The sequence below is a fragment of the Delphinapterus leucas genome, chromosome 3 (genome assembly GCF_059928025.1).
Source record: "Delphinapterus leucas isolate spDelLeu-1000000601 "Yukka" chromosome 3, BTC_Dleu_Yukka2, whole genome shotgun sequence".
Classification (NCBI taxonomy): Eukaryota; Metazoa; Chordata; class Mammalia; order Artiodactyla; family Monodontidae; genus Delphinapterus; species Delphinapterus leucas.
The window spans coordinates 29,334,058-29,355,688 of NC_143131.1; the positions used below are offsets into that span (position 1 = coordinate 29,334,058).

General features: G+C 43.1%; 1 protein-coding gene across 1 annotated transcript in view; it reads right to left on the reverse strand.

Moving 5' to 3' along the window:
• Window positions 1-1,303: 1,303 nt before the first annotated feature.
• The window catches only part of LOC111187753 (A disintegrin and metalloproteinase with thrombospondin motifs 12), a 76,758-nt gene continuing 56,430 nt past the window's right edge, over window positions 1,304-21,631 (reverse strand). The window contains exons 7-9 of the mRNA XM_089908552.1: window positions 17,088-17,240; window positions 2,867-3,043; window positions 1,304-1,354 (exon numbers count right to left, since the gene is read on the reverse strand). Coding sequence (XP_089764678.1) covers window positions 1,304-1,354; window positions 2,867-3,043; window positions 17,088-17,240 — 381 coding nt within the window. The remainder of the gene's footprint in view (window positions 1,355-2,866; window positions 3,044-17,087; window positions 17,241-21,631) is intronic.

A 21,631-nucleotide genomic window follows, 5' to 3' on the forward strand; every position in this document is an offset into this window, starting at 1 on the left:
ATTATGACATGGTAACAACAAAACAATTATGATTCTCAATATCATGCCCATCACGACAGGCACTGCATGTGTGATGGTAACCATAGAAAAGAGGGAAATTATATACAATTAACATTTTCTGCTCAGTAAAAGAACTAATCTATTGCTTTCACAGTATTCCAACATGGATCTTTTCCCACTTATTCACTGTTTTTAACCCTATATGAGGAGGGAAGGAGAGGAATTCCACACTTGGGATCCTGTTGCATACCTACATTTGTGCATATAGATCCAGGGCCACCTGGCCAAGTAACCTCCAGGAAAGGGGGGATAAAGAAGGTATGAACTAGTGGTTCTTAAAGTGTGGTCCCCAAAGCAGCAACTTCAGCATCTCTGGGTACTTGTTAGAAATGTGAAACTTCAGGCCCTACCCCAGACCTCTGAACTGGACACTGTGGGAGTGAGGTCCAGACATCTGTGTGCTGACAAACCCTCCAGGTGATGCTGAAACATGCTAAAGTTTGTCAAAGTTTGAGAACCAGTGGAGACATTTCTACAGTTGAAATGCATGTTCCATTGCAAGTAGTCTGGACTGGCTGACATTCACTTCAAGGCCCCAGAACATTCCCACGAAGGCATCCATTAGATAGTATGTACAGAGCATCATCATGATGGCTCAGGGAAAGCACCTAAAGGCGTCCAGTCCCTAATAGTCCCTCAACATTCCCAGGGAAATGTTCAACCAACTTCAGCATTTTCTGTCTTTACTGCTCCTTCAGAGGGAAGTCTTCCAACTTTGTGGTTTGCTCAGAACAGAGCAATTTAGAAAGGAGGACGTTGGGAGGCCTTCAGGAAACAGGCTTATGATTGGGCTCCCAGAAGCTACTGAGGAAGCATATAGAATACATCTTTTTCACAACCAGAGAGCATATATGATTGCTCATCTTGGATAACTTGCAAATGCAATTTCTCTGACAAGGCAATCTAAGCGCCTCTGCAAATTCCAGGATTCTGGAAGCTGTCACCAGGCCCAGCAAACATGGAGGCCTAAGTTCAAAGCATGGGAGTAGCAGGTACTTTATGTCCTCCAGAGCTGGACAGGGAAGGAAGCAGAAGAGGGGACAGTGGCGGTTTTTGCCCCAGAAAACACCAGGTATTGACCCAGGGCCTCAGGAATCAACATGGCTGCTTGACCCAGCAGACAGTAAGAAGCTTGAGGGGGCTCAGTCTTCCAGGGTTGAACACTAATTCTGTATCCTACACTTGTGGTTCTTTATCTTCCCTTCCTTGGCATGTGGTAAGTTTTCCCCCAAATACTTATGACTCACTCTTTCTCCTCAGTTCGCTCTTTGCTCCATGTCCACTGGACTAAATTCTACAGTAGAAAGAGTACAGGCATCAGAGTCAGCCTTAAACTTGAATTTAATACTCCACCATTTGTTTTCTAGTTGTGTGACCTCATGTATGCTTCTTAACCTCTGAGTCTCAATTTATTCACCTATAAAGTGGAATTAATAAGGCCTACCATCCAGGTTGTTGTCATAATTAAAACAAGTATTGTAGGTAAAGTGTCCAGTGTATGGACCCACTCAAAACACGCTGCATTCTTTCTTTCCCTCTTCTTTCCACCATGCATGGGTACAGTTGGGAGTATTTTTTTTTTTTAAGCTACTGAGGCCAATAGGCAAATGAAATCATTATATCTCACCAAGGAAGAGTAATTTGTTTTCATGTACTGAAGTAGGACAAAGACGCAGCAGAGCCTCAGCCCTCACAAAACAGGATGGACACACACACACACACACCCCTCTTTTTATTTGTGTAAACGAGGATTTGGGCATTTAACTGAGAGGTGGAACTCTGAAATTAAATACTGTGTGTGGAAAGGATCTGACCATTACCCTCAGCCCCACTGCAGAAGCCTAAGAGGGGCATGTGATGCTCTGTCCTAAATGCCTCTCACCACAGTGGTACACGTACATCTCCCCAGAGGGACCCCAATTCCCCAGTATATCCATTGAGACTAGGTTGTAATAAACCATTGAGCAGTCACAGTTTAAAGCACACAACATAGCCTTCAAGTTGCTGGACCTGCCCAGCCTCCCCACCTGTCACCGAGCAGGACCCTATGGGGCTTTCCCAGAACAGCCTTGCCCCCTCACCCCATCATGTTCTCCACCTGCCTCTTGTCTATAGAAACACTTTAGCCTCCTAGGCCTTCCCCGATCTCCAAAGAGTAAATTTAATCAGCGAGGTGAGAAAACTCAGAAAGGAAAACAGTCAAGCAAGACAACATAATAATAGTTTAGCTATTAAACAAAGTCAAGGACCTTTAGTTCCTCCTCAAGGACTATAGATAATATTCTGAGCCACATCTTTTGAGCTGTTTTGCAGAGACTGAAACACCCACCAGGTGGAAGAAGTTAACTGTATGGCGTCCACAAGCACGTAGACCTCAGACGGGTTGGAACCAGAAGGTTCGTGATGCTGATGTTGTTGACTCCCCATTACCGCACCACCAACCAATCGGAAGAATGTCCACAAGCTGATCACAACCCCCCTCCCTCACCCTGTCTTTAAAAACGTTTCCCTGAAAGCCTTTGAGGAGTTCAGGCCTTTTGAGCACTAGCTGCCCTGGACTCCTTGCTTGGCACCTGCAATAAACGCTGCACTTTCCTTCACCACCACCTGGTGTCAGTAGATTGCCTTTACTGTATATGGACAAGTGACCCAAGTTTGGTTCAGTAACACACCCAGTGGAAGGTGGCTGAGTGGAGGCCTGGCGCTGGATTGATACATGTGTGGTCTTCCCCGACATCTAGACTCACAAGGTAACACAGAGATTCATGGTTGCCAGGTTGTCCGGTTGGTGTACAAGGCACCGTACCTGGCTCCAAGGCTCCACCTGCCACTCCTCGCAGGGCTCCAGGTTACAGCTCATGCTCAGTGGAGGAGGAGGGCCAGCCAGGAACTGGCAGTGAAATGGCCTCAGGCTGCGGTGGTCCCGGCTGTCCACACACCGAATATCCCGGATCTGGAAGCCCCCGCTGCAGTTTCTGGAGCACTGTATGGAGAGCGAGAGAAAAGGGGACACCTGAGTCCTTGGCATCAGACCGTCCACGCCTGGATTCCCAGTGGTTTCACAAAGCATCACGAAGTTCCAGGCTTCCAGTCACGAAGAGGGGTTAGTAAACTGTCTTCCCTCAGAAAGGGAGTCACTTGAGCAGCTCCCCAAGAGGGGCCTCCCAATGTCAGAAAATGCAGGTGTGGAAGGGTGAAAACCAGGTGAAAAGTCCAGTTCTGTCACTCACTCATAGTGAGCCCTTGGGCGAGCTGCAGAAACATTCTGAGCCTCAGCTGTCATATCTGTAAACTGGGATAGTAACCGTTACCTATGGGACTGTTGTGAAGATTACAGCCGCAGGGGTGGGCTTGGGGTGAGGGTGGCGCAGCATCCACTCAGTGGGTGGATGTTCCCTAAGATGCCTGTGTCCATTTGAGGCAAACGGAACCGCTGTTGGGGGAGCCCTCTGCAAAGCCACAGCCAACTGTCCCTCAAAATCCTACTGAAAACCCATTTTCTCCCTGAGTGTGAATGCAGGTTGGGTTACCTTGTTTCAAGGGAAGGGCCTCTATAAGGAAAATAAACTGAATAACTGCTCAGTGGTTTGATTCAGGGAGTGGGCCAACCCTGTCCTTTCCCCTACTGCCAGGTTTCCCCCTACAGCACCATCGCCCACCATCCTTCCTTCTATAGCCTCCATTACCAAGGGTTTTCTCAGCGTGTGCCTGCAGCAAGCCCTTACAGAGGCCCCCCTCACGCCCCCTACCCTGTGCCCGTACCTTGCGCAGCGGCCCCTGCACCCTGCTCTCAGTAAAGGGCACTGTTCACTCGCAGGCTGCTGATTTCCTTAAGATCATGATAAACACGGCTGAGCCTGGGTCACCTAAAACCAGAGTTTACGTGGCCTATTCTGGAGGACTTCTTTGGTTCACTCTCTGACCTCTTGGATTCTGGAAGCTTCTCCATCCCCCACCTAGTTAGATTTTACTTAATTGTAACTTGAGCTTCCAAGACTTGGTCTGTCTGCAGTCTGTGTAGAATGCTGGTGCCATCAGTTTCCCTTCAGCTTGTCTTGCCTGTGCATCCTAGTCTCTCAAGGCCAGTCCTGGCCTGTCTTGTCACTGCCCACACAGGTGGGGACCCGAAGTAGGTGGCATGGGGCCTGATCTCTGTGCTCCTCAGCCCCTCTCCCCCAGATTCTCCGTGGATTAACAATATGTCCTGTGGTCCTTGTGTCCCAAATATTCCTTCCTCCACCCTTCGCATTACTTGCTACTGCCCCTCCTTTAACTTAGCATAAATGTCACATTCTCTGCTGCGCCTTCCTTGAATACCTTCTCCAAAGGATACCTATCCCTCTTGTTATTTATCTCAGATCCTTCCTTGTTTCCATCAAAAGAACTTGAAATGTGAAACAACTTTTATTTATTCTGTCCATCCTTTCTATTAAACTATCACTGCCCTGAAGTTGGAAGCCTATCTGCCCTGGTCACCATTGTGTCTTGAGCATCTAGCATGGGGCTAGGGGCAGCATAGATGTTCCCCACAGCTTGCTGAATGAATATATGAATTCTGAGAAAAGAGCAACTGGGGGCTCCCAGTGGACTAAAGAGATCTGTGGTCGCTATAAAGAGCATCCTTCTTCACTCTCTCAATCCTTCCATTGATGATCTCATTACAGTCTTGGCTGAGAAAATGCACCACCACCAAGGTGTGCGCATTGCTGTAAGGTATATTTTCATCTGGCCCTCTCTCTACATGGTAAAATATCATGCTTTCTGGTTATGGTGGCATAATCATAATTGTAAGGTTGTGGATGGTGAAAGGAAATTCCTCAAAACCTTTCAGTAGAGGTATATCCCAAAATACTGATCCCCATCCTTCTGCCACCAGGCAGATTGCACAAGTCAGCTGACATCAAACCTTGGGCTGTAACATAGAAGATGTGGGCCCATATGACAAGGGGGCAGATTGATGCTCTAATGCTTCCATAAATCAAGTGTGTTTAGCTTCTCAGAAATAAGCAACACTTGCCAGACAGCCCCCACAAAAAATTCAAAATTTCATTTGCCTGCCATGCTGTAAGTACACAGAGAAAAAAGTAACTGCCAATTTAAAATCAGTCACAGAACAGAAGCTTCTGGGTTGGTGAACACATGGAGGTGCTGGGAGAGTGGCGTGCCTAAAGAAGGCATGGGAACTCTGCTCCCATTCCCCGTGCCTTGCCCTATGCATCCCTTTCATCTGGCTGTTCCTGAGTTATATCATTTTATGATCAACTGCAGATCTACCGTGTGGATGACAGGGTCTTGGTGCTCCGACTGGGGGTCAGGCCTGTGCCTCTGAAGTGGGAGAGCCGAGTTCAGGACATTGGTCCACCAGAGCTCCCGGCTCCACGTAATATCAAACGGCGAAAGCTCTCCCAGAGATCTCCACCTCAACGCTAAGACCCAGCTCTACTCAACAACAAGCAAACTACAGTGCTGGACACCCTATGCCAAACAACCAGCAAGAAAGGAACACAACCCCACCCATTAGCAGAGAGGCTGCCTAAAATCATACTCAGTTCACAGACACCCCAAAACACACCACAAGCCCAACAGAAAGACAAGATCCAGACTCATCCACCAGAACACAGGCACTAGTCCCCTCCACCAGGAAGCCTACACAACCCACTGAACCAACCTTAACCACTGGGGTAAGACACCAAAAACAATGGGAAGTACGAACCTGCAGAATGTGAAAAGGAGACCCCAAACACAGTAAGTTAAGCAAAATGAGAAAACAGAGAAACACACAGCAGATAAAGGAGCAACGTAAAAACTCACCAGACCAAACAAATGAAGAGGAAAGAGGCAGTATACCTGAAAAAGAATTCAGAATAGGGAGAGTAAAGATGATCCTAAAATTGGAAATAGAATGGAGAAAATACAAGAAACGTTTAACAAGGACCTAGAAGAACTAAAGAGCAAACAAACAATGATGAACAACACAATAAATGAAATTAAAAATTCTCTAAAAGGGATCAATAGCAGAATAACTGAGGCAGAAGAACGGATAAGTGACTTAGAAGATAAAATAGTGGAAATAACTACTGCAAAGCAGAATAAAGAAAAAAAGAATGAAAAGAATTGAGGAGAATCTCAGAGACATCTGGGACAGCATTAAATGCACCAACATTCGAATTATAGGGGTCCCAGAAGACGAAGAGAAAAAGAAAGGGACTGAGAAAATATCTGAAGCGATTATGGTTGAAAACTTCCCTAATATGGGAAAGGAAATAGTCAATCAAGCACAGAGAGTCCCATACAGGATAAATCCAAGGAGAAACACGCCAATTCACATATTAATCAAACTATCAAAAATTAAATACAAAGAAAAAATATTTAAAGCAGCAAGGGAAAAACAACAAACAACATACAAGGGAATTCCTATAAGCTAACAACTGATCTTTCAGCAGAAACTCTGCAAGCAAGAAGAGAGTGGCAGGACATACTGAAAGTGATGGAAGGGAAAAACCTACAACCAAGATTACTCTACCCAGCAAGGATCTCATTCAGATTCGATGGAGAAATTAAAACCTTTATAGACAAGCAAAAGTTAAGAGAATTCAGCACCACCAAACGAGCTTTACAACAAATGCTAAAAGAACTTCTCTAGGCAGGAAACACAAGAGAAGGAACAGAACTACAATAGCAAACCCAAAACAATTAAGAAAATGGTAATAGGAACATACATATCAAAAATTACCTTAAATGTATATGGATTAAATGCTCCAACCAAAAGACATGGATTGGCTGAATGGATACAGAAACAAGACCCATACATATGCTGTTTACAAGAGACCCACTTCAGACCTAGGGACACATACAGACTGAAAGTGAGGGGATGGAAAAAGATATTCCATGCAAATGGAAATCAAAAGAAAGGTGGAGTAGCAATTGTCATATCAGACAAAATAGACTTTAAAATAAAGACTATTACAAGAGACAAAGAAGGACACTACATAATGATCAAGGGATCGATCCAAGAAGAAGATATAATAATTGTAAATGTTTATGTACCCAACATAGGAGCACCTCAATACATAACGCAAATGCTAAGAGCCATAAAAGGGGAAATCGACAGTAACACAATCATAGTAGGAGACTTTAACACCTCACTTTCACCAATTGACAGATCATCCAAAATGAAAATAAATAAGGAAACACAAGCTTTAAATGATACATTAAACAAGTTGGACTTAATTGACATTTATAGGACATTCCATCCAAAAACAACAGAACACACTTTCTTCTCAAGTGCTCATGGAACATTCTCCAGTATAGATCATACCTTGGGTCACAAATAAAGCCTTGGAAAATTTAAGAAAATTGAAATCATATCAAGTATGTTTTCCAACCACAACGCTATGAGACTAGATATCAATTACAGGAAACAACCTGTAAAAAATACAAACACATGGATGCTAAACAATATACAACTTAATAACCAAGAGATCACTGAAGAAACCAAAGAGGAAATCAAAAAATACCTAGAAACAAATGACAATGAAAACATGCTGACCCAAAACCTATGGGATGCAGCAAAAGCAGTTCTAAGACGGAAGTTTACAGCAATACAATTCTACCTCAAGGTACAAGAAACATCTCAAATAAACACCCTAACCTTACACCTAGAGCAATTAGAGAAAGAACAAAAAAACCCCAAAGTTCGCAAAAGGAAAGAAATCATAAAGATCAGATCAGAAATAAATGAAGGAAACAATAGCAAAGATCAACAAAACTAAAAGCTGGTTCTTTGAGAAGATAAACAAAATTGATAAACCATTAGCCAGACTCATCAAGAAAAAGAGGGAGAAGACTCAAATCAATAGAATTAGAAATGAAAAAGGAGAAGTAACAACTGACACTGCAGAAATACAAAGGATCATGAGAGATTACTACAAGCAACTCTAGGCCAATAAAATGGACAACCTGGAAGAAATGGACAAATTCTTAGAAAAGCACAACCTTCCAAGACTGAGCCAGGAAGAAAGAGAAAATATAAACAGACCAATCAAAAGCACTGAAATTGAAAATGTGAATAAAATTCTTCCAACAAACAAAAGCCCAGGACCAGATGGCTTGCCAGGTGAATTCTATGAAACATTTAGAGAAGAGATAACACCTATCCTTCTCAAACTCTTCCAAAATATGGCAGAGGGAGGAACACTCCCAAACTCATTCTACGAGGCCACCATCACCCTGATACCAAAACCAGACAAAGATGTCACAAAGAAAGAAAACTACAGGCCAATATCACTGATGAACATAGATGAAAAAAACCTCAACAAAATACTAGCAAACAGAATCCAACAGCACATTAAAAGGATCATACGCCATGATCAAGTAGGGTTTATTCCAGGAATGCAAGGATTCTTCAATATATGCAAATCAATCAATGTGATAAACCATATTAACAAATTGGAGAAAAACCATATGACCACCTCATAGATGCAGAAAAAGCTTTTGACAAAATTCAACACCCATTTGTGATTAAAAAAACCCTCCTGAAAGTAGGCATAGAGGGAACTTACCTCAATATAATAAAGGCCATATATGACAAAACCACAGCTAACATCACTCTCAATGATGAAAAATGGAAACCATTTCCACTAAGATCAGGAAGAAGACAAGGTTGTCCACTCTCACCATTATTATTCAACATAGTTTTGGAAGTTTTAGCCACAGCAATCAGAGAAGAAAAAGAAATAAATGGAATCCAAATCGGAAAAGAAGAAGTAAAGCTGTCACTGTTTGCAGATGACATGATACTATACATAGCGAATTGTAAAGATGCTACCAGAAAACTACTAGAGCTAATCAATGAATGTGGTAAAGTAGAAGGATACAAAATTAATGCACAGAAACCTCTTGCATTCCTATACACTAATGATGAAAAATCTGAAAGAGAAATTAAGGAAACACTCTCATTTACCATTGCAACAAAAAGAATAAAATACCTAGGAGAAAACCTACCTAAGGAGACAAAAGACCTGTATGCAGAAAACTATAAGACACTCATGAAAGAAATTAAAGATGATACAAATAGATGGAGAGATATACCATGTTCTTGGATTGGAAGAATCAACATTGTGAAATGTCTATACTACCCTAAGCAATCTACAGAGTCAATGCAATCCCTATCATATGATCAATGGCATTTTTCACAGAACTAGAACAAAAAATTTCACAACTTGTGTGGAAACACAAAGACCCCGAATAGCCAAAGCAATCTTGAGAAAAAAAAACGTAGCTGGAGGAATCAGGCTCCCAGACTTCATACTATACTACAAAGCTACGGTAATAAAGACAGTATGGTACTGGCACAAAAACAGAAATATAGATCAATGGAACAGGATAGAAAGCCCAGAGATAACCCCACACACATATGTCTACCTTATTTTTGATAAAGGAGGCAAGAATATGCAATGGAGAAAAGACAGCCTCTTCAGTAAGTGGTGCTGGGAAAACTGGACAGCTACATGTAAAAGAATGAAATTAGAACACTCCCTAACACCATACACAAAAGTAAACTCCAAATGGATTAAAGACTTAAACGTAAGGCCAGACACTATAAAACTCTTAGAGGAAAACATAGGCAGAATGCTCTATGACATAAATCACAGTAAAATCCTTTTCGAACCACCTCCTAAAGAAATGGATATAGGGCTTCCCTGGTGGCGCAGTGGTTGAGAGTCTGCCTGCCGATGCAGGGGACACGGGTTTGTGCCCTGGTCTGGGAAGATTCCACATGCCACGGAGCGGCTGGGCCCGTGAGCCATAGCCACTGAACCTGTGCGTCGGAGCCTGTGCTCCTCAATGGGAGAGGCCACAACAGTGAGAGGCCCGGGTACAGCAAAAAAAAAAAAAAAAAAAAAAAGAAATGGATATAAAAACAAAAATAAACAAATGGGATCTAATGAAACTTAAAAGCTTTTGCACAGCAAAGGAAACCATAAAAAAGACCAAAAGACAACCCTCAGGATGGGAGAAAATATTTGCAAGTGAAGCAACTGACAAAGGATTAACCTCCAAAACTTACAAGCAGCTCATGCAACCCAATATCAAAAAAACAAACAACCCAATCCAAAAATGGGCAGAAGACCAAAATAGACATTTCTCCAAAGAAGATATACAGATTGCCAACAAACACATGAAAGAATGCTCAACATCACTAATCATTAGAAAAATTCAAATCAAAATTACAATGAGGTATCACCTCATACCAGTCAGAATGGCCATCATCAAAAAATCTAGGAACACTAAATGCTGGAGAGGGTGTGGAGGAAAGGGAACCCTCTTGCACTGTTGGTGGGAATGTAAATTGATACAGCCACTACGGAGAACACTATGGAGGTTCCTTAAAAAACTACAAATAGAACTACCATATGACCCAGCAATCCCACTACTGGGCATATACCCTGAGAAAACCATAATTCAAAAAGAGTCATGGACCAAAATGTTCATTGCAGCTCTATTTACAATAGCCAGGATATGGAAGCAACCTAAGTGTCCATCGGCAGATGAATGGATAAAGAAGATGTGGACATATATACAATGGAATATTACTCAGCCATAAAAAGAAACGAAATTGAGTTATTTGTAGTGAGGTGTATGGACCTAGAGTCTGTCATACAGAGTGAAGTTAAGTCTGAAAGAGAAAAACAAATATCGTATGCTCATACATATATATGGCATCTAAAAAAAAAAAAAGCGTTCTGAAGAACCTAGGGGCAGGACAGGAATAAAGACGCAGACGTAGAGAATGCACTTGAGGACATGGGGAGGGGGAAGGGTAAGCTGTGACAAAGTAAGAGAGCGGCATGGAGTTATATACACTACCAAATGTAAAATAGCTAGTGGGAAGCAGCCGCACTGCACAGGGAGATCATCTTGGTGCTTTGTGACCACCTAGAGGGGTGGGATAGGGAGGGTAGGAGGGAGATGCAAGAGGGAGGAAATATGGGGATATATGTATATGTATAGTTGATTCATTTTGTTATAAGGCAGAAACTAACACACCATTGTAAAGCAATTATACTCCAATAAAGATGTTAAAAAATAAAATAAAATAAAATCAGCCACATAACAAATGCAGAAGCATGCTAATAATTTCCACACAAAGCAGCCATTTGTCTGACAGATTTCCAGGAAATAATCCATGGTTAAAACAAGAGGGGTCTTTATTAGGAAGAGGAATTTTCTAAGACATAAGTGTACAATGGGGTTTTGTTTTCTTATTTTTCATTTGTTGCTACTATCTGTTATTCCTAGATTTTTGAAATTTGCATTACCTTTTTGTCAAAGCGTACATTCACATTCAGTGGGAAATGAAGTTTATTAATATGGTGAAGTAAATAATAAGGGAAGATACTAAATCTGTGACTCTTCTGTTTCATTTTCAGAAGGGCCTCTGATTCAGTTAGCAGGAGTGAAGTGGCAGGATATAACTGTTTTGCCTTTGTTTGCTGAATGCCAATTATCATATTCATTTTCTTATTGCCCTAAAGGAGGGTTATTTGTATTCAAGTTTTCCTAACCTGGAGTCTGTGGACCAGACTGAGGACAGGAGAGCCAGACTGAGGAGAATGGAAAGACTGGCTAATGCCCAGTTGTGTCCAAACAGGCCTAACCATTTTCTGCTTCTCACACCAGTTTGTTTAACTGATGTGATCAGCAAACCAGACTGAGTTAGAAAGAAAATTCCTCTTAGCTTACAGGAGCCCCTGGCAGAGAGAAAATGAAATCACAACCATTTCTTCCTTGTGTTGATTCTGATTTATGGAGTCATCCTGATACAGTTTCCACGTTAGACTGCTACCAAGTGTTCAGATGAGCATAATAAAGTTAACCAACGTGGGATTGGGAGGTCAGCAGGTTGCATTCAAGTACGACCCTGACACCAAGTGGCTACGTGACTTTACCTGTCTAAGCCTCTGTTTCTCCATCGGTATTAAAAGGAGGATAAGCTGGATGGTTAAATTCTCCCAGCATTCTAGAGTGATATGTGTCTGGGATCACTGGACTTGTATTCTGCTTTGATTTCAGAATACTTTCTTGCTCTCCAAGTACTAAACCAGGATATGGAAATAATTCTTTTCTGTTCCTTTCCTTATGTTAAACAGATTCATAAGACCCTTAATATCAAATAATTCATTCCAAAAATTCTGTGTTGAACAGCACCCAAATTCATCTGTCCGTCTTCCCCCCACCCCATTCACACTTCACTTCCTCCCTGTTACTGGGCCCTTAACTATATTCCAGCTCCTGTATCCCAATCTAGCAGAAGGAAGAAGTCATGTAATGAGTAGAAGTCGTAAAGATTGTATGTTCAAAAGTCATTCATGATCTAGTGAGGGAACAAAGGAGGAGGCGGTCAACTTCACCTGAAGAAGCCAGGCAGGGCTTGAATAGAGGAGCCAAAGCTTGAGCTGAATCATGTAAGATGAGCAGATGCTCACTCAGCAGGCAAAATAGCACGGGGGACATTCAAAGTGGGGGTAATGGCATATATGGGCGCAGTGCCATGAAGCAATAAGGCTTGTTCAGGAACATGTCCATCAGAATGCTAGAGCAGCGGGAAGGGGTGGACAAAGAGAGATGGGCAGGGGCCATGATAGGGCCTCACGGTCTGGACATCAGTCCTCAGCTAGAGTCGTCTTGACTTCATGCTTTCTGTGGTCCTAAAGGTTTCCATTTGATTGCTGTTCTTTTCTCTACTTGTGGATTCCTTCATCTAAAACACTTGGGACTTCCAAGAGTGGGTAACAGTTTAGATGTACAACAAAGTATATCAAGAGAAAATAAATGCAGTGGTTTTGAGTGCATTATTCACCTTCCAGCTGGTCAGTTTTTGCTTTCTGGGCACAAAATCTCCCCTATAACATGCAGTTCTGTTTTGACTTTTGCACATCGGGCTTTGATGTATGTTTCTGGGAACACGTTATGTATGAGAGTCAGGGACTGTATTTAGCAAGACGGGGCTCTTTTTCTATCTTATGCATTTGTAAAAGTTCAGATCTAAAAAAAATGTAGCACTGAATATAATGAAACTCAAAGCCATAAGAAAAGGCTGCCACTTTTATTTTCCAAAAAAAGCTACAGGTAATAAGGTCAGCTACTGCTAAAATAAAATTGCAACACTACCTAGGTGGGAAGACAGGGCATTCCAAGGAAACGTAAAAATCTTTGATTCATTTCAGAAATAATCAAGATCTGTCAGACTTAACTACAAAAAGTTATTATCATTCTAAGGAAGATAATAAAGTTTACAAAACTGCAGGAGGTACAGGCAAAATGTTCAATCAGGAAGTGTGTGGGGCTGTGAGGATGCATAGCTTTGGTGTCAAACCCAGGTGAAGGTTTTTCAAGTTCATCTTTGTCACTTACAGCATTTCTTCCAGCACAAGAATCACTTCTTTTCTTATGCAAATTTTAATGTTCTGTAATTGGCATGTGTCTTACAACTGATGTACATATTTACTGTGTAGTGTTTCCTTTCTTTCTGAAAGGCTGTCATTAAATTGATGACCCGTCCCCCAGTTGATGGTTTCTCAGAACTGAGAGTATTAGTACTAGCTGATCATGTGTTAGTGGCTTAAACCCTCCAAACCTTCATTTCCTCAGTGGGAATTATAAAGAAGGTCGTTTATTGGATAAAAATAAAACTGTTTACCTAAAATTCTTGTGCGGTGTCGGGCACTTGGTGATATTTGGCGAGTGCCAGGATGCAAGGTAGGTCAAGTCCTCCAAAGCTCATGGTTCACCTTGTCTGCTTAGTCATGCGGAGTGGAGACCTGATGGATGGACAGGACTTACTCCACTGCCACCTTTCCACAACACCCCTGCCCCAAGTCCAGGAAGCCAGAAGTTAGCAAACGCCTGAGAACTACTCCTAACCTTTACCCAGAGCTCAAAGTTTGCCCAAGGCTTCATCTGAACAGTCTTTTACCATTTACAAAGTTGTTGCACACACACTCTTTTGATCTGTACAACTTTATGAGATTAGTAGATGCCGTAGGATCCACTCCATTTCTTTAGAACACTAAAGCTCCTAAGAGGTTGGAAGAAAGGACCAGTGTTCTATACCGGTGACAAAGTGGAGCTGCCAACCCAGACATGTCTGATCCCAGGCCCAGTGCTGCTTCCAGGATTCAATTCTGCAGAACTACGTTTTCTCAGGTACACTTCTGGGACAAACTTCAGGACTAGGCCCTGGAATTTGTTTCAGACAGATCAATGCATGAAGAAGCAGCAAGCCATTCCAAAAAAAAAAAAAAAAAAACAACTTCTAGACTTTTTAAAGGTAAAGATCTGAATGTACAGGCTCATTGTACTGCCACATGTATGAGAAAATGTCCATAGCGGTTGCATCAGGGCTCCATCATGGAGATGAGTGGTGCTCGAAACAGAAGCCCGTTAAACAGCTACAGTTCAGACAGCACACACAGCAGTGGGGAGTTGTTGATGAGTAACCCAGCGCCTCTGGTGTGATCCCTGCGGGTTCAAGGGAGGCTGCAGAATACCCTTAGTCCTACAAGATTAAAGTGCCTCTGGATCTGGGGTAGTGGTCAGTGGGATAATGCAGAAAGATTCATGATCAAATTAGAATTCTTCCCTCGGAGAAAGTATTTGTGAAAAGGTAAACCATCAAGTTGGCAGAATCTAAACCCTCTGGATAGTTAAAGGCAAAACCAGGGGGTCTATTTTCCTACTCTAGGGTTTGGAGGTTGGCCACTGAATAAGTTTAAGAGTCCCGGTAGAATAGTGAAACTAAGGAGGCCTTCAAATATTTCCTAGTGTATGATTTGGACTTTAGACATGCATATGAACTGGTTAATAACGTGGTAGTCAAAAAGCTGTATCATTCAGTCACCAAAAATTTAAGATAAAATTTAAATCAACATTCCTAGGAAAAATGGAAGTCATGTATTCAATGTCCCTAATGATAGAAAAAACAGAAGTCAGGGCAATTGACTATCAGTAGTTAAATAGTGTCTTTGACATAAGGTTTATCTATTATCCTGAGAGAGGAGATATTTTCCTTACTGATAGGAATGGAGTAACTTTGAGGGTTTGAGTTTAGATGGGTGGTTACCACATTCTGGAAGAACTTGGTGATGTGTCAGAGACAGCTTCTACAAAACACCAGGAGTCTACAGGGGTTAATAAATACATCTACAAACCTCCTGACCATGAGAGAGAAGAGACCCAGAGACAGACACGGAAGGGATGAGCAGGCAGAGCAGGGCTTTCTTTAGGGGGTCTGACCCCAGAGAACAGCTACCAGATCTCCCATGCAGGCTTTTATATCAGCTAGAATTTTACAGTGGAGGGACCTTTTTAAAAGTGTGAGCTATTTCCCACATCTCTCCTTTCTATGAGCCATGTAATTTCCAAGGAAAGGATTAGTCCCAGTGATGGGAAAGTGGAAGTTCAGGACTTGGTCAACATTTGGCAAGGTCAGGGATAGAAATGTTGCTTGAGATTCTTCTGGATATGGAAGAGAACTTGTAGCCAGACATTTAGTCCTTTTTTGATCTTGAGTTTGTTATGAGTTGGAAGAGAAAAAAAAAGAACCAGCATTTGTTCCTGAAAGAAAAATGGTATGAAAACAGAAAAAGGGAGGTTGGCAGGCATCAAAGAAATGCGTGGTGATTTTCTCAGGGACTCGCACTACTTTCTCTCTCTTGCCAAAGATCAGAGCCTTTCTTTGGGAAAAGGGGCCTAATGCAGCTAAATGACATTCCACACTCCTGTCTGTCAGATAAGTCTGCCAGGAGAACCAGAGATGTCCAGTGGGACACCTCATGGCCCTGCTTGTCTGGGGATGTGAGCTTTCTACAAGATGAGGGTGCTAACCATCTAGAGGGGATGCCAGCCTCCCCAAATTTCTGGGTAGCTCTTTTCCCTTCTGTGTCAAGGCCATCAAGGGAAACTGGCTCCCCAGAGAGAAGACAGGAGCCTGCAGGGTGTCTTACAGGTGGGTGTGCTTCACAAACAGAAGGTGTATGCACAGCTCATACCTCTCACCCCTTCTGCCAAGCAGCTCTTAACCCCACCTCTGACCAATGTCTCTACGACCTGACTGCATCTGTATCCCCCAGGGGCTGGCTCAGCCCGCATCAGGGTGACAGGCAGTTTGGGCCTGATTGGTGCCCAGAAGAACCAAGCCTGACTAATCCTAAAACCTGATAAAGCCTTTCATGAGGGACTATGCAGGCAGCACAGAAGAATGAGTAACCACAGCTAGATTAGCAAGGACAGGAAAATTGCACTTCCGAAAGATCAATATAGGACATACACTTTTGTTTGTTTGTGGTTTTTTTTGCGGTACGCGGGCCTCTCACTGTTGTGGCCTCTCCCGTTGCGGAGCACAGGCTCTGGACGCACAGGCTCAGCGGCCGTGGCTCACGGGCCCAGCCGCTCCGCGGCATGTGGGATCTTCCCAGACCGGGACACGAACCCGTGTCCCCTGCATCGGCAGGTGGACTCTCAACCACTGCGCCACCAGGGAAGCCCAGGACACACACTTTTAAAGACCAAATGTGTCTTTATGTTTCCGTTTTCTTTTCATTTTGAGTCTGACAGATTCAATGTTATACTTGCTTTGTGAGCAGCTACTGAAGGATGATTTAATTACACTTGTGCTAATGTATCATTATTAATTATAATGCTAAACTTAAGCAATTTAGAAATAGTGTTGCATGCTGGACAAGCAATTAATTACACAAATTAAATTTTTTTTTCTCAGTTTATCTGGTAAGGGAAGACAGGCAGATAAAAACTTGTGGGCTACTGAAAACTCTGCTTGTTCTCAGGCTATTGTGTAACTTGAAGCAGGCCTATGGTAACACCTGATTTACGCATTCACCAGTTTATCAAAGCAAAGGGCAGAAAGGAGGCAGGAAGGGAGGAAGGAAACCTGCTTTAGCAAATGACCTCGTATAAATCCCTCCCCGCCCCCGACACCCCCAACACTGCTGAGCCTGATCAGTTACCTTGCTCCAGTTTCCCACTTTCCAGCCAGCGCAGGGACGGAGGTGGCACCTCTTAGCAGGGTCAGGCCTCTGCAGGGCAGCGCAGTCGGAATCCACGTGGGTGCTGCACTGCACGCTCCGCCAGTAGGCCCCCAGGCCACACGTGGTGGAACACTGCCGGGGGGGGGGGGGAGTGGAGGGGAGGAGAGAGAAGAGGCTCAGGGCCGCTTTCTCAGACACACCCCACCCCACCCTGGAGTTGGGGGTCCTCAATCTCGGCTACTCACTAAAACGGCCTGCAGAGCTTTTGAACAAACCAGCGCTGAGGCTCCAGCCCCAAACAATCTGAACGCCTGTGGGTAGGGCTCAGGCAGGAGTATTTAAGAAACAAATCCCAGGTGATTCTAATAAGCAGCCAGGCTTGCGAATCCCTGATTTCTCTGTGGGAGGAAAACCCAGTGCAAATGGAGATGTGCTTCCCTTTAAAAAGTATCCTGGTGGATAGACCTAGAGTCTGTCATACAGAGTGAAGTAAGTCAGAAAGAGAAAAACAAATACCGTATGCTAACCCGTACATATGGAATATAAAAAAAAAAAATGGTCATGAAGAACCTAGGGGCAAGCTGGGAATAAAGACACAGACCTACTAGAGAAAGGACTTGAGGATATGGGGAGGGGGAAGGGTAAGCTGGGACAAAGGAAGAGAGAGGCATGGACATACATACACTACCAAATATAAGGTAGAAAGCTAGTGGGAAGCAGCCGCACAGCACAGGGAGATCAGCTCGGTGCTTTGTGACCACCTAGAGGGGTGGGATAGGGAGGGTGGGAGGGAGGGAGACGCAAGAGGGAAAAGATATGGGAACATATGTATACGCATAACTGATTCACTTTGTTATAAAGCAGAAACTAACACACCACTGTAAAGCAATTATACTCCAATAAAGATGTTAAAAAAAAAAGTATCCTGGCGTGAAGGCCTGGGGAAGGGGGTGAGCTGCAGGCACGCTGCCGCATTTCACCAATGCTGCTCATAGAAAGGGAAGAGCAGAAAATAGCCTCGGTCAACATTTTCTCAACTGGCTCATTTATGGAGGTCAATTCTTCTCCTTAAAATTCTTTAGGATTGGATTTGAATCTCTCATAAGTTCCTAGCTTTTCTTCCTCTGTACTATATTATGTGTGTATATATATGATATACATATATACACACATTAGAGATTATAACAGCTGAAGTGAATAATAGACTGATTCCACTAGTGGCCCCATTGTTCACACCCATGCTTTTTTCAATGGACTTCAGAGCTCCTCTCATCATATGGTGGAATGTATTTCCCCAGCTGCTGAATCGGGACTGTTCTTGCAACTTTCTTTTGCCAAGACATTGCAGTGGGTGCTGTTGTGTCAGTTCTCAAGAGGCCTTGCTTGTTCTGGTTCTCTCTTGGACCCTTGTCTCTGCCATGAGAGTAAAACTGGGCTAGCCTGCTAGAGGATGAGAGATCATGTGAAACCCAGCTGGGTGACCCAGCCGAGCCCATCTCAGACCAGCCAGCCTTCAGCTGACCCTTCAGCAAATGCATGACAAGCCAAGCTGAGGTCAGCTAAGCTCAGCCCGGGTCAGCAGATACTCCTAGCTGACCCAGAAACTCATGGACAAAAATTAATGTTTACTGAGATTTTGTGGTTGGTTGTTATATAGCGTTATTGTGGCAATGGACAACTGATACAACTACACAACAGGTACCTTTCCTATATTTTCTCTAACCTCTGAGACTCAGGATACGATTACAATTCTGCAGTTGACTAATTGTGCAATCTTTCTTAGTTTCCTAACGTCCCTAGCATGTGAAACTGGTGATAACACTAAGACCTCATTTATTAAGTTGCTGTGAGAACAACAGAGGTAATTCACACACAAAGTGAGTGCTCTACAAATGTTACCTATTGAACATAGTATACCTGCAAGGTCAGCGTTATGAGTCCCACTTTCCAGATTTCCGGGGCCCAGAGAGCTTAGCAGTCATGCTTAAGGTCACACAGACAGTACAACGTTAATTTCACATTAGGACATGGAGAAAAACATGACATTTGCCCCAAACCCAGGACAGAGCTAGTGAGACCAAATTCCCAGGCTACTGATGACCCTGGTACATCACAAGTGATGTCTACAGTTCTTTGTACCATATTTATGTTGTAAAGAAACACATGTCTCTGGAGCTCTGAATCTAGTCCTGTTAGATTCAGATGTTGTGAGTAGACATTTGTTTAATTCCTTTTTGACAATTTCTATTTAGACAGCAAATGAGTCCAAAGGTGAAGCTGACAGGAGGATGTCCCTGGAAGGCAGTAAGTAAAAGGGGATTCCACTGATTGTCTCTTTAGTTAGTTTCAAATTAGGAGTGTGGCGGGTGGGGGGGGGGGCTGGGGGGGGCTGGTCAGAGAAGAGAGGAGGACCCTAAGGAGGCAGAAGGGACAACTTGCTTGTTCTGGGAACCTTCTCCCTCCTTACAGCTAGTGACCCTGTGACAACCGATTTACCAGGTCAAGGAGCAGGTTTGGGGGTGGTCAGAACTGGAAATGATGTGCAGCGCTACATCAGAATCCTGCGAAAACGGCTGTGAAAGGCTGCGGAAAATTTTACTGTCACTTCCATTTACAGGACTGCACAGCATACATTTCACTGACTGGCCCAAGGGATCCGACTGAATGATGAGGCAATTTGACGAGAGGTGACCTTCCGTCAGAATGCGATCCATACCCATGCATATTGCGAAGCACCTACATTTTCTGTCTTATAAACAGATATCAAAGCCAATGCTTACTGAGTACTCCTATGTGCCTGACACTCTCCTACATAGAGTTATTCCTTTTATCTCGTAACAATCTTATGAATCAGGCATCGTCATCATCCTCATTTTAAAGTTGAGGAAATGGGTGCAGTGAGAACATACAGTTAGTAAATGATGGAGCCAATACTCAAACCCAGAACATCTGCTTTCTAGATTTATGTCTATTTACAGTGTTAACTCGGTTTTTATATCAATTCTTTAGTAATTTTCAAAATCACAGGTAGTTAGAGGAACATGCTGTGTATGCTGGGGGACATGAACACCCCTTCAACACAGGACAGAAAGGGAGGACACAGAGAGAGAAATTTCAGATCCAATGCTAAGGAACTTTAGAAATGACAATGCTTCCAATCTTAAAGAGCAGGAAAGGCTTTATGGAAGAAGAAGCTCAAAGCTTGATACTGAAGAACAGGTAGAACGTAAAGGGACAAAGGAGAAAGAGAAGGAAGTTCCAGGCAGAGGAAACAGCATAAACAAAGGCATTGACCTGAGACGAGCAGAAGGTTTAGTGGAAACTGAGCAGTTTCGATTTGGTGAAGCTTACGATGGATGACGTCATAGGAGGCAGTATGTTGAAGGCGGAATTATTCGAGGACCTGAAGGCTGTTGGATATTAGAGTGGATTTTATCTGGTACGTAATGGAGAGACATTAATGATTTGTGATCAGGAGTTTGGAATGATTAGAAAATTCCGCTCAGAAGAGTAATATGGCAGTCTTACATCTCTCGTGACGAGGTATGGAAAGCATTGGGGAGGGGAGAGATTGGAAGTGCCCAGACCAGTAAAGGTAAAGGGAAGAGTCCTAGGGTTCTCCATTCTCAACTATTGGGGCACTATTGGTATTTTGGACTTCCCTCAATGTCACAGGACCCTCATTGTCTTTGGCTCTCAGACACTGAATGCTGGTAGCAGCCCCCATCCCCCATCATTGTAACAAACAAAAGCATCCCTACTCTTTTCCAGATGCCTCCCACTGTTAGATTGGAAACTCCTGAGCCTAAACTGACAGGAAACGAAGAGGAGATGACAGAAATGATGAGATGACACAGACGTGAAAAACTGGCAGGGTTTTTCTAGTAGGACAAGGGAAGACTGATACCAGTGGTGATCCTGGGGTTCCTAAGGTGTGGTGACTGAGGGGCCAGCGATGCCATTATAGGGAGGGACAATCCTAAAGAAGCAACTTCAGATACGGGTAGAATAAAAAATCAGGGGAGGGTGGGAAACTCAAAACCCAAAGTTTTCATTCTGTATCCTGATCCTCTCAGACAGTTCTGTGTATTAAACATTTTGTCTCAAAAGATGCAGAAAGGGAGCAGGCACCAAGCCCTGTCATGAAGGGGACTCCTGCCAAACGTGGAACTCTGTTCTTGTAATATCCTTGTAGCTTTACAAACCTCTGCAATCTGGGCCAATTCCCCCTTTCCAGCCAAATTGCCTAGAATTAATAGCTCTCAATGACTCCACCACGGTTGCCAAATTTTTGGTGAGCTATGATGTATTCAATAAGAGACTTTATTTCTGTCAAAGTCAAAGATATGACATGAGATAGAATTAATTTTTGTATCTTGATCAAAATCAAAATGCATCAGTTAACCTCTGGGCTCAAACAGTCATCAGGATTGATAGGTACGTTTATTTAGGTTTAGTTTATTTGGATATAGTAACTTCTCAGATCAATTAACATTTATCAATTAATTCACATGTATAAAATA